The 15,979-nt window shown below is 45.1% G+C and overlaps 1 protein-coding gene across 1 annotated transcript; it reads left to right on the forward strand.

Annotated features, from left to right (window-relative positions):
- The first annotated feature begins 1,209 nt into the window (after positions 1–1,209).
- On the forward strand, positions 1,210–15,356 carry LOC106495798 (interleukin-20-like). Its single transcript, XM_013956347.2, has 7 exons — positions 1,210–1,251; positions 10,676–10,951; positions 12,474–12,676; positions 12,796–12,861; positions 13,852–14,004; positions 14,406–14,480; positions 14,590–15,356. The coding sequence occupies exons 3-7, from the start codon at positions 12,518–12,520 to the stop codon at positions 14,665–14,667; spliced, it is 531 nt and encodes a 176-aa protein (XP_013811801.2). The 5' UTR covers positions 1,210–1,251; positions 10,676–10,951; positions 12,474–12,517; the 3' UTR covers positions 14,668–15,356.
- The last annotated feature ends 623 nt before the right edge of the window (positions 15,357–15,979 follow it).

Below are 15,979 nucleotides of genomic sequence, written 5' to 3' on the forward strand. Positions count from 1 at the left end.
GGTTGACTGCTGGGCTGGCCTGTCGGCAGCCGCAGCTCCAAGAGGTCTGGCATGGTAGCTCTTCTAACCAGCTGCAGTTTTGCCACTGTTATCCATGGGGACAGTTGCACAGTAGATACTGGGACAAGTGCCCATACCCAGAGACCTATTAGGGGATGAAGCAGTGATGCAGTATGAACCAGTGACACACCGACCTAGCACCCCGGGCTCTGTGCAGGGGGATGCTGATGGCTAGCTTGCCGTGTTGTGGTTGTGCTCTGTCGCAGCGGGATCGCGGCGAGGTCCTTTGGCATGGCCCAGAGTTGCTCACGCTGGGCTTTGAGAAATTCTGGGCTTTCTTTTCTACTCCATGGCACGCAAATAAGCATGCGCCACTGCAAGTGATGCGGTGTGTGGCACATGTGACCGTGGGTCATAACCAATACCATAGGGTAACCCGAGAGCTTGCCTGTTTGCAGTAATTTTGCAAGAGGGGATTTCCCTCACTCCCCCTGCCTCTGCTATCTGCTTTTAAAATATCTGTGTGAGGGAGTGGTGACCCACTGGGGACTCCCCTCCTGCTGCTCCTCTGCAAGCAGTTCAGTAGAGTTTGAAGCATGGGGTTGAGCTGAAGTGTTACTCAACCAGAAAAAAGTACTGATTGCCATGCAAGTTTGTATTCAAATCTGACATTTCAGAGGCACATCTGAAAAGTCAAGGCAAAGGGAACAATTTTTGTGATTGAGATTCCAAGAATAATCACCCCTGAAAGTGCTGCTGATACCTGTGCGCTTGCAAAGAAAAATAAAATAAAATTATTGGCAGAATATTTTTCCTTTTTTTTTGTTTATTTGAAGTTGATGATTTGTAGTTAGCAGCCCCTTTTCAGTTCACGTGTTCCAAACTACAAAAGATGCCTCAGTCAAAAATTCATGTCTCAGCACAAAAGCATACTTTCGATTTATATAATTTGTAGGATGGTGAAAAAAATCTTAGTTTGACCTCACATAGTTAAGCAGAGATTCTTGATAATAAATGGTCCTTCAGATATATTTTTGAGAGATGTGATAGGGCTTTAAATATTTTGTGTACAAGTTTCTACCTCTGTGTGTTCAGATCCCCTTTGTATTTTTTTTGCAGAGAGAGCTGTCAATGAAATATGGTCATTACTACTGAGAGGGACTTCAATTAGACAGATGCATGCAAAACTCGGATTTATCTGCTGAAATACACAAAACTAAGAAGAAAAAGTGAACTTGAGTTATGAAAGCAGTGAGTTCAGCAATTTAAAAATTATTACTGAAATAACATTGCTCCCAGGGGTAGCACAGCTCTTTTTTTCTCTTTTTTTCGCATAAGCACAGGTGTCTGGTCTGCTTCCTGACTGCTCGCTGCGCTCGGGGCACTGTCTAAAGGCATCAGAGAACTGCAGGTTCGAGCAGAGCAGCGTGCCCAGCCAGGCTTTATCTCTGTATTTGGATGTGTGCGAAGAATTGGGGTGTAGCGGGGGAGCTGTGGGAGTTGCTGCCCACTCAGTGCCATTCTTACGGCATTTCTTAGACAGTCTGCCCAGGATTTGTGTTCGCATTGAAGTCCTTGGAAGATTTTCTTCAGTAACTGGATCAGGCACTGAAGTCCCTTTTTCATTACTGTTTTCCATGTTGCTTTTGACAGCAGGGCAAACTTCTGGAAAAATTAATCTTGTAGAATGTAGCCTTGTAGAATGATTATTTGATTATTTGGGAACTTTGCCTAGAAACAAGCTGTAGCCCTGGCGGCCAGTGAAAGAGCTGAGCTGCAATGGCGTAGGGAAGGGGTGGCTCTCCCTGGCACCCGGGGCCATGCAGGCCGCTGTCGGCTCGGGGCTGCGTTTCCAGGATGAGAACCGTGGAACCGGGCCCTTTGGGGCCGTTGGGACATGCAGGGCTGAACCTTGCCAATGAAGCTTGTGCCTCTAGACTGAAGCTGCTAGGGGCTGAAACTGCATTCATGGAAAAATCCAGTTTTGCAGGTGGTCCCCAAGCAATATCTGCTAACAGTACGAGTAATTCTGTCCACACACCTCTCTGGAAAGTATCTTGAATTTAACAGAAGGCACTGCCCTTCCTTCACGTTTTCTCAAGCCACCCTGCAGAAGTCAGGGGAGGAATGACTCCGAAATCAGGCTTCCAGAGAGCAGGTAAAGAGAGATCATGTTCTTACACTGTAGGTAAAATACTCATCCCTGCTTCTGAGGGATTCAGTGCTGGGTCCTGTAGTTGCCTACTTTTGGCTTCTTTCTACAGGACCTGTGTTATCAAATAACGTAGGAAGTAGGAGAGCCAAGTTGCTGTGAGTTGTTAGCAAAAGCACTTTTTGCTTTCTTTTCCCTCCTCTTATCTCTCCGCCCTCGAGTTTGGTGCAGAAACTGGACTGAGCTCTAAATACTTCCCGCTTTCAGGACTACTTCAGTTTTGATTCTCATGAATCTAGCACAAATGAAACCAGCTTTGACCCCTTACAACTGTGAAATTCGGCCTGATTCAAATTCTGAGTTAATATGTGCTCAAGGCAATATTAACCCAGCCAAAACTGAAATCTGTATTTAAGAGCTGGGTTACATGCAGAATCCACAGCCAATTTACTGAAATGCAAGTTTCGGTTTTGGTGAAAGCTAAATCTATGAGAGCTCTGCCTGGCTATCGGAGTGATTCATTTGCTCCCCGGATAATTCAAAAGTTGATCTGGCAGCAGTGAGCAGTCAGTTTCTCCTCTATTAGGTGTCATTTATGGCCTGCACCATCAGCATATTTTACCCCCTCAGGCAAACGCAGACTGCTCCGTGTGACAGATTGGTGTTGCCAGTTGTTACTGGTAGGATCCTGCATTGCGGACCCGCGTCGACGGATGACTAACAGGGTGCTGAACGTGGGTGCTTGGCCCCCACACTTAGTCAAGGCGCGGGCATTTTAACAAGACTTTCTCTTGCCTTTATGTAAGTGACGTAAATTGTAAACTTTCAGAAGCTGGACTAAGCTCAGTTTTCTGAAAATGCCCTGGGTGATTTTTATTATTAAATCAGTGTTTTGTTTTGTACTTCCAAAAATAAGAAGGGGAGGGACACAACAGCCGGGTGATAAGTACCTATATTTCAGCAGACGGTGGTCTGGCGCCTTCCGGGCAGGTTTCTGGAGCGCAGAGGCAGCCCTGGCCGCTTCAGCTGGCTGCCGGCTGCGTTAGCCCTGGCAGTAACAATGGCAACAGCCTGTTACTGATGTTTCTTGGCTCTTCTATAGCTCACCCAGCCATTTCTGTTCAGCCAAATACAAGTATCAGAGCATTATGGTCTAACACCGGCTTTGCGGTTATTAACACAACATGGCCCTGTATGAGCTAATCATTAGGCCGGGAGTGTTTAATATAGATGCTTATTTTGGGGGGGGGGAAGGGGAAAAAAAAAACAAGCAGAGCCTTTTTTTTTTGTGCTGGAGTTTAGGTAAGCACTAACAAAGCAGCTGCCCAGCTAATGCACAGATTTTTGTTATGGGGAAACGAAGCTTATCGAAAGCATTTATGCACCTCAAGCGGAAAGTTTTGTTCTCATCCTCTGCAGTTTGGGTCCCCAGGTCAGCACCGCGTACGTGTGAGCACCGCATACGTAATGTGTGAGCAGGAATCCGTGTCCTGCGTCTACATGCTCTGCGGGGTTGCTCTGGGGAGCAGGAAGGGCATTCGCATGTGAGTTTAGCCCCCTCACGGGGACGTGCTCAGCCACCCACCCAGTCCCGACCCCGCAAGAAGAGCGCTGGGTCCGCATCTGCCTCCGTGCTCTGCGGCAATACGGAGTTATGGTACAGCTGTCTGTCAGTCTTGCCGTCATCATAGGGAGCAGTCTGCTCTGAATGAGGGCCGTTCGAAGCGAATCTCTTTGATGCGTGTCCACAGACGGTTGCTCTATACAAAAAAGCCCACTGAATATAGCTGATTATTTTAAAGCCATACCTTTGCAAGTTATTTTCTGGCTGAAGCTTTTAAGGGGGTGGTGGTGATTTGGTATTTCTTAAAGAAAACAGCTGCTTTGCATACCAATAACGTTACTAGCTGTAGCCAGTGTATTTTAAAATCTTTGGTCTGCTATGGCTTATCTAGAAGTGCAAATAGTGAGCCCTGATAATTCTGTCCATGTTCTATTTTTTTTTTGTGTGTGTGTGTGTGTTTTTTCTTTTAATCACTATTTGTTCCAGGCAGATACTGATAACTGATACCATTTTTATTACAATCCACTTGAATTTTCAAAGTAAAGAACTTCAGCTTTGTTCTCCTAAACAGCAAAAAGCCTTTTCTGACCAGGAGCCTGCTGGCAGCGAACAGCACCCCAGCACCATCTGCAGAAATTCTGCAGTGAGTAATGGGAATATCCATGGGCTTCAGCTGAAGATCCACAGGCCCAGTATAGAAAACCGCTGTCCTTGATATGAGTTATTTTCTTCGATTCTTAGCTCTTTTTATTTTTGTCTCCTCTTCTCCATCTCACGTCTCTTTTAGATTGCCCACTTTCCAAGGCACAAACTTGCTTTGTAGACAACAGAGCCCAGTCTCCACCGGAGCCCTTCAGACCTACAAGAACAAGTAAAGCATGGCAATAGATGGTAATAAAAATTATTATTGCAGCTCTAATTGCAAGAGAAAATAAAACGAAAAATTAGAACCAGGCATAGTAAACAAATGTAAAGTATGCAGGGAAGATGTGTATGGGGACGTTTAGTGGGTTTTAAAAGTGGAAGTTGCTTAAACAATTTTTCCTATTCAGTGATCACAGCTCTTTCCCTCAGAAAGACCTTTCAAGAAAGTTTCATTTCTTTGCTAAATATTCGTCTTATCAGCACTCAGACTTGCAGGCCACCTAGAACTCATCTTGAAATCTTGACTATATTTCATCATTTTCTTTTTCTGTATGTTGGTGTAGCCATTTGTTTGGAGAAGCTCAATTACTAATATGTCAGATGCCCACATCAAAAGGATTCTGAAACCTCTTGAAAACTGAAAAAGCCTCATTGATTAAGCTAGCGCTTAACCCTGTTGGCAGATTTGACTCTTCAAAATGTATGTGTGTTTGGAGGCTAGGGCAAATCTCAGCACGGGTTTGGGGTTTTGTATCATTCATTAGCAAGAAACTTTTGCTCATCTTCAGTGTCAAAGCAGTTCTTTTTGGGCACCTTTCCCTCAATTTTTGCTGAAATAGCCAATTTCCTTAACATGATGGGAAAAAGGAGGTGGGGGGAGTGAGGGTGGAAAGCCAGACCATCAAAATCAACTGTCTGACTGTGAAATCTGTTAAAAAGATTGCAGAAGTGTGACATTCACCCAAGAAGGGTGACTGCTAAACCTATTGGAAAATTCCCAGTGTTGCAGTTTTGGGGTGAAAATTTCACAAGATCACTTTGTTTCTCTGTCCCGCTCTTGAAGTTAGCAGAAGTTCATTGAACTTCCTTGGTCTGGTCCCTGGCATCACCCAGAATTTATGTACATGCTTAATTTTGAGCATGCCAGCAGCTCAGTTGGATTCATTGCCTTTTGATCATGCAGTTCCTACTCTAGAGCTTTGCAGGCAGAGGTGCCTACAAATGTAGAGGTGGCTGTTGAAATCCAAGTAAGGGATGGTTCATGAAAAGCAAACAGGAGTTGCTCTTTAGCTGTATATCACAGCAGGCTCTAAGCTGTAAAGACCTGAAATATCATTTCCCTTTGGGCAAGATGCCATTTATGATAACCAAAATATTAGCTCACGCTTTATCAAAACAGGGGAAGCAAGTATTTAACTTTCAGTACCCCCCACACCGCCCCCACTGACTACATTAATGCTTTTCTGCAGAACAGATATGGCAATATACAAGATTCTCCACCACGCTTCTCTCCTTCTGCAAAGGGGAAATCTTAGAGGAAAAAGAAAAAAGATCTTTTGCATTTTTTAACCTTTTGGGGTAAAATCCTGGCCTGGTGGGGGCATTGTCACTGGTGAGTCATGCACATGACTAGCGTTTGCTCTGTGAAGATGGTCGTTGAGGCTGACACTGGCAGGGTTATGACACTGGTAGGAGCCAGGCTGTGGCTCCGCGGAGGATTTCCAGGGCGCCAAAGCGATGCCCATGGGCTGGAGGCCTCTTGGCTCTTGGGTCCATGCCGTCCCCTCCTTCGCCAGCCCCAGGACATTTGGGGCAGTTTCTGTGGTTGGGCTGGATGGTCGCTTGGCCAAGAACGGCCTGTGACTGGTGTTGGGGGCATTTCCCCGGCGCACACCTGCCTGTGCTGGGGAAGGGAGCTGGCTTTTCTGCTTTCTGTGTGAAAGCACAGTCTGCAAGGGTCATCCTTGCAGGTGGACAAACGCACACGGCCCCGGGGGGCTGGTTTTGGATCCCGACCAGCCCTGGGTGCAGTGTGTTGGGTATTTGGCTTTGCTGAGGTCCAGGCTGCCCCACACACGTGCAGAAATGTAACTTTAGAGAACTTAAAACTGAAAAAAGAAACATGCCTGGCAAGTTAAGGCACCTGTAGGATTAAGCAGGGCAATCCCACAGGGGTTTTTAGGGTCACAGCTTTGGACTGAGGAGGAATTTAGGTTTCACTGTTTTCAGGTCTGGCCTTAAGCCTCTTTTTTAACCTTTTTCAGCCTGTCAGCAACAGGGCTGAGCAGGAAAGAGGTGTTGGAAAGCTGCTGTCCCCTGCTCTGCTGCCTGCATCGGGGCCGACCTCCTTCTGCAGCCGTCCAGCAGCGCTCCCATCCTGCTGGGAGCACGCAGAGTGGGGCAAGGCAGCGCAGGGACAGGGAGTTTTGGGGAAGAAATCCTGAAAATGGGTTTGCCTGATGTTTCACCCTGCTGGCTTTTGAAACCTTTCATCCTTGGTTGAATAAATGTTGCTTTTCATTAAGTTTATCCATGCTTAGCCTGCAACCCTCTAAAAAGCAGAACTCAGTGTTTGATTTTCAGAATTATTAAAGTGGTTATGGTTAGAAACGTGACTGAAAAGAGGGCACAGAATGTGCCGCACCTATCAGCCGATAACTACTTGCCGAGTTTTTTCTGAGTCATTTGATGAGTTTACTGAGAAAAACAATTTTCTACTTTTGTCAGCAGCATTGCAGAGCCATAGCTGAGTGAGCCATATCTTACCTTGAGCATCAAGACTGGCATGTCTGATGTAATCTATTCTGATTACACTAATTAGGGGAGAAAAGAAGCCTGCCAGATTTTTGATGGCTGGGACAGGCCACAAGTCACAGCCGGGGAGCGTGTTTCCATCTTTCGCAGCAAACTGTGGTTCTGCAGATGCTAATGGAAAGAATGACTACACGGTGGATGGGTCTGATTTAGATGCTGGTGTAAATCCACTGGTTTCTCGAGGGCTATTTCGGATTAGCACTTGTTTAAATGAGATTAGAAAGAGGCTCTGGATTTGATAGTCAGGTGACTGATTGACAATTAAATCTCCAATTTTTAAGGCTCTGAGAATTATTTAGATATACAGTAGCAGCACTAATACAGTTAATATTTCACGTTAGTATGCAGCTATGGTAAGTGTAAGACAGTTTGACAATTTAAATGGCAGCTAAATGAAACGAGCAAATGCTAAACAACTGTGCAACTGTTCTCGTGCATAAAAACCTAGTGGAAACATTTTCTTCTACCTCTAGAAGCAGAATTACATTCCTTTGGCAAGGAATGTCCTTTTACTGGAAATCTAATGTTAATGTATGCAAGTGGTCAGTTATTAACAGCATGATTCTTATTAAGATCAGGACAACGTGAAAGCATTTAGGATAAAACAACAGCTTTTGTAAATTTGAAGTGAATGCATTTGGATCAATATTGGATCATACCGAATAGGTCTGCAGTAATTCAGCGTAGTTGGCATGCACAGGACCTGGTTGTCCTGAGGAACCGTGTTGGTGTAAGTGCTGGAGGAGGACCTGGATTTGCTGCTGAGTTTCCCAGACGTAAATGCCTGTCAGTGCGTAGGTGTCCGGTCTCCTGTTGCGCTCCGGTGCTCTCCAGGAACGTACTGTCTGCTTCGTTAGTCATTTCAACAAGTCATTTGTCTGCATCAATCTAGTGTTTTCTGCTATTACTGAGGTATTTCTGCAACCATAGCAGTGATGCCACTTTTGCCGCCTTCGTGGTGATGCAAACGAGGCAGCCCGTTTGGCACGGAGATGCTGATGAGACATTAGTCATGTTAGTCACGTTGGGAGTCAGAGCCGCCTGCGAGGCGACCTGGCTGGCAAGAGGTGGCGGCGGCGTGGCGGGAGGCTGCTTGGCTGACTGCTTTCCCAAGGGGTGACCTCATTTTCGAAGGGAAGGGCTTGCGAAAGCAGTGCCCGCAGACTGATGCCAGTGGAAAAGAGATGCTGGAAAAGCATGGGACTGACTCAGAGTTAGAGGGAAATCGAGTCCCCGTTGCTGTAACGACACCCCTGCTGTGCAGCTACCGGCAGGCACGAGCCCGCCGCAGGACGGGGGAGAGAAATCTCGGGTGCTCATTCGCCTGCAAGACAGTGATTTTTGTGTTAATCATTCTGCTGCGTTTCGGTGTGGCAGCTGTTTCCTGAGCTGGGCATGGGTGGAAGAGGCCTGCCCGGCTCGTAGCCCTGCCAGGCTGCCCAGGGAGCGCTCGCAGGCTGGGAGAGGAGGCAGCTGCAGCTCAGGGCCGCCGCAGGTCCCCGCATGGCACCCTCAGACCTGCTGTGCGGGCAGGGGCCGGGGCAGCGCTGGGCTCGAGGTGTCGACCCCGGCCATGAGAGCCCGGGCGTCCCCCAGCGCTGCTGGGCCCTGTTTGCATCCCCCCCAGGGCGCAGGCGGGTGCTGCCCTCCTGCAAAAAGGCTATGAAAAGCGCTCAGGATCAGACCCTGGGCCTTTTCTAATCACATCTGTTGCAGATGTTCACTATGCTGTTCACTACTGACTTTTCATTTGTGATTTTTCAGACCAGCCATTTATACACAGGGCTTGTCTTCTTATTTTTTAATTTCCTAGGCAGCTAGCTAACAAACCACTATACTGGCTTTGCTTGTATTTCCCTGGATTATTTGGGCCATAACTACTTTTAATTTGCCCTGCCACAATGTGCTTATTGCAAAGTCCTCAGGGAGGAGCCTTCCCCATGAGCCATGAGTAGCCTGGGAGGAATCCGGGGAAAGGCTTGCTTCCCCACAGCACAGCACGTGGTGAGGTCTGCCCTATGCAAAAGACCTAATTATTCTGAGAGAGTGCCTCAGGGAGTCATTTCCCATTTTATTACCTGATCTTGCCATCTGTATTGTCTTGCTACTGTGTTTCAGAAATCCCTGTTTCTTCTTTTCCTCTTCCTTCCCAGAGCGGATGAGAAATGGCTTGCTATTTTCGTGACGTTGTTTTCATGTTGCTACAGCTGGCTCGTAGGCGAGAGCCTGTTACATGCGCTGTGCATGTGGGGAACTTCTTGGAGCAGAAAGTCAAGTCAGGGTGATTAGCTGCACTCAGGACTCAGTGAAATGTATGCTGTAATCCCTGGTAATTTGCCATTAATGGGCATACTGGATCAGACCTGCTCTGAAAAGCAGGGATGTTCTGACCTCCCAGAGGTCCAGCGCTTGGCATAATCAAGCACCATCTTTGCACGTATGCTTCAAAAACAAAGATGAAAACTATCCACTTTGTGTCTCCCAAAGTCTAACATGCTTATTCTCTTACTTGTCCTTTGAGGTAAGGGTGATGCTATTATTGCTGCTCTGCAAATGGTCAGTAAAAGGCCAGCGAGCTAAGCGATGCGCCTAAGATCATGCAGAAGTCTAACGGAGCAAGGTACTGAACCCCGGTAATGTAATATTTCACTTCTACCCCCTTATTACTCTATCATCTTTCCTCCTGGGCCTGGCTGGCAGTTTTTAACCCATGATTGTTTCTTGCCTGCTGGCATTTGGCTGACCTGTCTATTGAGCATCAATTCAGTCACTAAAAGGAAAAAAAAAATCCCTTCTTCTCATCTGCAATTTACATAATTAAGTAACAGTTTATTGCCTTTTCCCTCATTTCCTCACTGATGCTGGGTGTGGATTGAGGTTGCCTGGGAAAGCTGTTGGCACAGGTGGGCCCCTGGGTGCCTCTTCCTCCACTCCAAGTGAAACTTTTGCTGCAATTACGTGCAGAAACTGGGAATTCAGGGAGGAGAGCACTGTACTAAAAGCCACGTGCTGCTGAGGATCACTCCAACACCTCGGCAAGGGTGAATGCAACCTACTGCAGATTTGGACCTGCCTTTTGATTGTTTTCTTTTATAGAGCTAAGATACGGGGATTGAAGTAGGTATTCACTGGGTGCATTGTGGTGATTTCAAAGGTATGCAAAACTGTGACTAGCCTGGGCATAAAAAGTATTTGCCTAGCCTTACTGTGATGATGGATATACTCTCAAGATTGAATTTAGCTATCAATAAATTACTCACCCAGGAAAATTTTGTATAATAACTCTGACCCAAAGAGGTTCAGACACAAGCTATACCTACATTGCAAGAGTCATGCGTGCAGGCTCCTGCTCTTATCCAGGACATGGTGGCTGGTTTGGAGGTTGGTTGTGGGATAGAGGGTCCTCCTTTGCCATGCCCATGTCCCCTAGTCCATCTGACTTTTCCTACTGAGAATGAGTAGTCCAAGAGGACTGTTTAACTGCTCATTTTTTCTTGCAGACCATACTTGGCTATTTCCAGGGGGGTTGCAGAAACAACCAAGCTAACCTTGGATCCAAAAGCATCATGCAGAGACATCCTAACTGTATCCCTGTGAAACAGCCTGGTTCTCAGCACCATACTGCCACGTTCACATGACAGCATGCCCCAGCTGGCAAACCCTCATTCCCAGAAGAGTCTGGATCTGAAACGTCAGTATGATAATGTGTCTGTGTGCTCAAGGACCAAACATGCGTGAATGCCGCTATCTTCTCAGCAGTTAATACCTGTGGCAGTGTAAGTGTAACCTTTGCAGCAGCAGTCTCTGTAGGCAAAATTTCACTGCTGCTGCAAGGCTGGTAGACTTTTAAAGGTTTAAGTGAAATTTCTCTTCCTCTGCAGAATGATAATTTTGGACTGTGCATAATGATCACCTATGTTATGCACACTCCTGAAAACCTAGTGACTTATTCTGGCCCTGAAGTGGGAGCTGTGGCTTTGCAAAGCCCTCTCCTCTTGTATGTGAGCATCTCCAGGCTTGGAGCGGCAGTGAAGTGCAGGAGATAAGGGTCCACCCCCCTGAGAAACAAGCCTGAGTCTTCATCCTGGGGGTGAAGGCCCCGCTGTGCCAGGACAGTGGCGCAGAAAGATCTCGCCAGCTTTCTGAGTCACGTTGCTTCGACTAGAGCAGCGTACCATATCGCCAGAAATCCTCCCACCTTGGGACATTCAGACCACTTGCTTTCCGTGCGGTGATGCCGCTCGGCTTCCTGCACCCCAGCGCTCCAGCGGGGAGTCCGGAAAGGCCCTTTTCCAGGAGGGGTTTGGCAGTGCAGCTCCCCAACAGGGGGAAGCCAAGGGTGGTGGAAGGGTGGATGCAATCACCATCCCCAAGCTTGGTGCTTTGGGAGATGTAACCCCTATGATGGTCCCTCCTTTTGGTCGCGTCCTTCTTCCTGCATAAAAGGAAATGCCAAGATTTCCCGCCTCCATATGCTAGAGAAACACCTGTGGGTGAATGAGTTGGTCCCTTTCACGAGGTAATTAATTCAGCAAATTACAAAGGGAAATGTATGCTGGGAAAAGAGAGAAAAATCCCAAAAGTTAATCCGAGAGTTATTTCCTCCCTATACCTGGATAAAAACGTGTTCTTCGGAGCTCTTCAGGTCAGACATCAGAGAGACAGGTGAATCTACATCAGGGAAAAAAGGTAAAATACTGGTTTTGTCCTTTTGCTGTATGTGTTTGTAGATAATTGCTTGTACTGCTATAGTTGCATCTTTGTCAGATCTACTGCTTTCAGACACAATTACCTTCAGTCCTGCTTTTCTGAGTCAGGAGACTTTTAAATGCTAAATTTATCTGCATTTATTTTTCCACTGAAAATTTTGAGAAAAACTTTATTTACATGCAAGATTTTACTGGTATTTTCAGTCTTTTTTCTTCTTTGAGAAGTTTTATGCTTTTTAAAAAAAATTTTTTTTCTCTTGCACGTGAGGATTGGTAATGAATACTAAACTGTGTGTTCTAACACACACATACATATGCAACAGGTAATATTTAAAATGTGTATATTTTCGTAAGTATCTCAATTATGTTACTTAGCTCATAGCATATAGGAACAAATTGAATTGTCCAATGTATTTACTACTGTGACCTCAGCTATTTTTACATGTATGTATAACCCATGAGGAGGTGAGTAATGTAAGCTCAGAAATCTTATGTTTACAAACCTTAATAAGGACTAATAATTTTTGTTAATTTTTCTATGGTTTTTAGAGGAAAGATAGTGAGGAAATATTGTCCTTTCCTTGAACAGGTCCTCCAGCCAGCCAACCAGCACGTTTCGCATCCCGCAGCAGAATGAAGGGATCCCACTTTTTCCTCTGCCTGTTTTCTGTTATGTGCTGCTTGAATTTGATGCTAGCAAATGGGAGCAAAATCTTCCTCTTTGGACCTTGCAGGATTTCAATGAGCCTGAATGAAATTAGGTCTGGTTTCACTGCAATTAAAGCAAATATCGTAAGTATTGCTCTGTGCTCTGGTGGGTGGTGGGAGGTGGGAAAGCTCTTCTCTGTACTGCTCCCGAAGCTTCTCGAGAGCCAGCACATGTATCACCAAAGCTGTCTTTTCCTGTGTAGCAAGCCAGAGACTCCATCAGGACCGTGAGCATTTTGTCACACCCACATTCTCTGCACAAGATTAAGGTAGGTGCCTTTACTGGGTCTCCCGTTTTTCTCTAAATAGCTTTAACTGGCTAACTTCCAGTTACAAAGCGTGCCAGTTTGGAGCTTTGGGGGAAATTGTTCAACACTATGATTTTTTTCTAAGTTCCTGTGAAATACAGGCACTGACAAAATGAACAGGTCAGGGAGGATAAAATGATGTGGATCGCTTACGTGAGAAGAGGTGGGTGTCCCTCTGTCAGTTCCTGCCCCTGTGACAGGCTTTAATGAGCAAAAGGGTTTTGTGCTGAGTGTGTTTCTCCAGAAACAGTGGGCAGAGCGCGTTTGTTGCAGGCGGTACACTCGTTACAGCAGGTTTAGCGGTGACTCTCCACCACGTCTGTTGGTGGAAGCATATTACCGTGACTCAGGATTTGGATGGAAAATGATTAAGGAATCCAAAAGTGGGTGAATGTGAGCAAAGGAGGCGAAGGCAGGCGGCCTCGGGTAGCTGGGCATGTCATCAGGACGAGGCAGGAAATCCAAGCCTTGAACAGCTCGGTTAAAGCATGTGGTAGCACCATCCCTAAGGAATAGGGAAGATTGTGCTCAACAAACTAAATTTTTGTAATTACATTCTTCACCCTGACCTTTTTGCAGGATCATAGTTGTGATTTTTTGATTTGTTGGGAAAAATAAATGTTTTTTGCAGCTCTCGTGCTCTATGCACTAACATGGCCAGTGCTCCAGGTTTCAGAATCTTCTAATATCCAGCTTCAAAATCAGCAGCTTATTTAGGTGACTAAATGAGACTTGCTGAATGCTGATCTTCTGGAAAATTGATCTAAAATAATTGCCTATATATACTATCAGTATACATCAAACAGAGCTGAAAAAGCTTTGCATATATCAAAAATATCACCCTGTCAGCTACCACATAGAGGTGGCTTGCTCTAGTTGGAGAAAGAGTGGCTGGAAACTGTGGGTGTATAGCACTTCGGAAGACCTTTAAAATAAAATTTATTGCTTAAGTCTTCAGATAAATGTTGCATCATCCATCACCTCTTCAACTTCTACATGGACAAAGTCTTCAAATACTGCATGACTGAGGATTCTTACGTCAACCGAAAAATCAGCAGCATCGCCAACTCTTTCCTCAGCATCAAGAGGAAACTCGTGCAGTGTGTAAGTCCGGATTATTCTTCAAGTTAATTTACATCTGCTGTATTTGGCATATAAGTAAAGCCAAGCATTTTATAAAGTTACAAAATCATTATTTATAAAAATGGTTTTAACAAGAGATATGTGGAAGTGTGACTGAAAAGTGGAGGTTGCACATCCACGGAGAAGTTTTTATATTTGCCCCTTCATCAGTTAATTCTCATGTCAGCCCTCAAAACTAATGTTTATACTGGCCCTCTCTATCCAAATGAATTCTCAGCTGAAGTCTGGTTTAAGGAGTGCAGCCTTTTTCACAGTTTAACAAGGACTCAGTCTGTACAATAATTTTCATCACGGTTAGAAAGTGATCTCTTATATTTAAAAATGAAAGCTCCAATCTAATGAATTCTATTTTATCCTTCTAGCATAACCAAAACATGTGCAAGTGCGGCCAGGAATCCACGGAGAAATTCGAGCAAATACTCACCAACTACGAAGGGGTAAATTGATGACACTAAGTCTATTAATTAATGCAGATACTCAGATTCACTTTGACATGGTTATAATTGCTATCATGACTTACAGCTTGTTTCTGTATATCCATTTCAGCTGAATGTCACATCTGCAGCAATTAAATCCTTAGGCGAGCTGGATATCCTACTAGACTGGATGGAGAAGTCTCGTTAGAGAGCAGACAACGTTACCACCCAGCAAGGGCCTGGGTTTGTGAAGCTGCTCAAGCGCAGTGCACGCGCCAGTGGTAGTTGTGAAAATAATGTAGTGTTTCAATGCTGTTTCTCACTGATTGTAGCTGACGTTTGATCAAACACTAAGTGTTTTGCTAGCTACGTAGATCGTCGGGAACACATCAGTAGAGTCTTGCATTGAGACAGAAATATCTAGTTCGGTCAAATCAGCATAGCACTCGTCTTCTAGCAAAGGACACTCTCCAAGGGAAAATCTAAGAAGGTTTCTCCTGTGTTACTAGCAGACATATGCTACAATAATTTAATAGAATTATTGTTTAAATTATAAACTCTTTGTACAGGACTGTATATTCGTTATAGTTAATGCTACAGAACAGCGCTTACAAAGCTGGCCTCAGTTTTAGGAGACTGCTGCCACTGATGTGTTCTGGCTGAAACTAGCAAGTGTACAGTGTGAGAAGTGCTTGCAAGAATAGCCCCTAGCAGGGATTTCAAGCCTTAAAAACCTGTATTTCATTTTGAAATGGTGTCTTCTGCCTTATCAGTAAAAGAACCAGTTTTCTTTGCAAGATATGTGGTTTTTGAATAAGAGAAAAAAAACTTGTGTACTATGTAATTTACTGACACTCAGTAGTACATTTTGTGTAAATTGGTTGCACTTACTGTAAATAAACCCAATTCAAAACTGCTAGTCTGTGTTAGACTGTGTTTGTCAAAATTCTGAGGGATTATTTGTTTCCTGTTGGTGAAACTTTTTGAACAGAATTTAGCATGTGTCCTTTCATAATAGATATAGTCACTACTGGTAATTGCAAGTATTCAAATATAGAAAAAAGCCTTGAGAATGTGTCTCTAAATGCTAGAGACTTAAAAAGTTATTTTTATTTATAATAGTTGCCAGCAAACTTGAGGGCTAAGAACTCTTTGGTTTTTGTTTTGTTTGTTTCTTGTGGTTTTTTTTTTTTTTTTTTTTTTAAAAGCAAGCTGACATGTTTGCGTGTTGCTATGAGCTCAGGAGCTAGATTAGCCTGAGACTCGCTGTAAATCAAAACTGTTTACTACTGAAGTCGTGGCAGGGGGCCGTGCACAGCGAATGGCTTCGTTCTGCGGAAATTGAGCAACGCGGCCCCAGCGGGTGGAATTCACCCCGGAGCACTGGAGCATCACGAAGGCGCTGCGTTGTTTCTGGCACACTGGAGAGACCAGAGCTGACACCTGGGCAACGCTAAATCACATCCGCCTGTCCAGGACGTGGTGTTCGTTGCACGTAATGCGCAGTTCTGACTTTCTGC

This window comes from Apteryx mantelli, chromosome 25 (genome assembly GCF_036417845.1).
Source record: "Apteryx mantelli isolate bAptMan1 chromosome 25, bAptMan1.hap1, whole genome shotgun sequence".
In the NCBI taxonomy this organism is placed as follows: domain Eukaryota; kingdom Metazoa; phylum Chordata; class Aves; order Apterygiformes; family Apterygidae; genus Apteryx; species Apteryx mantelli.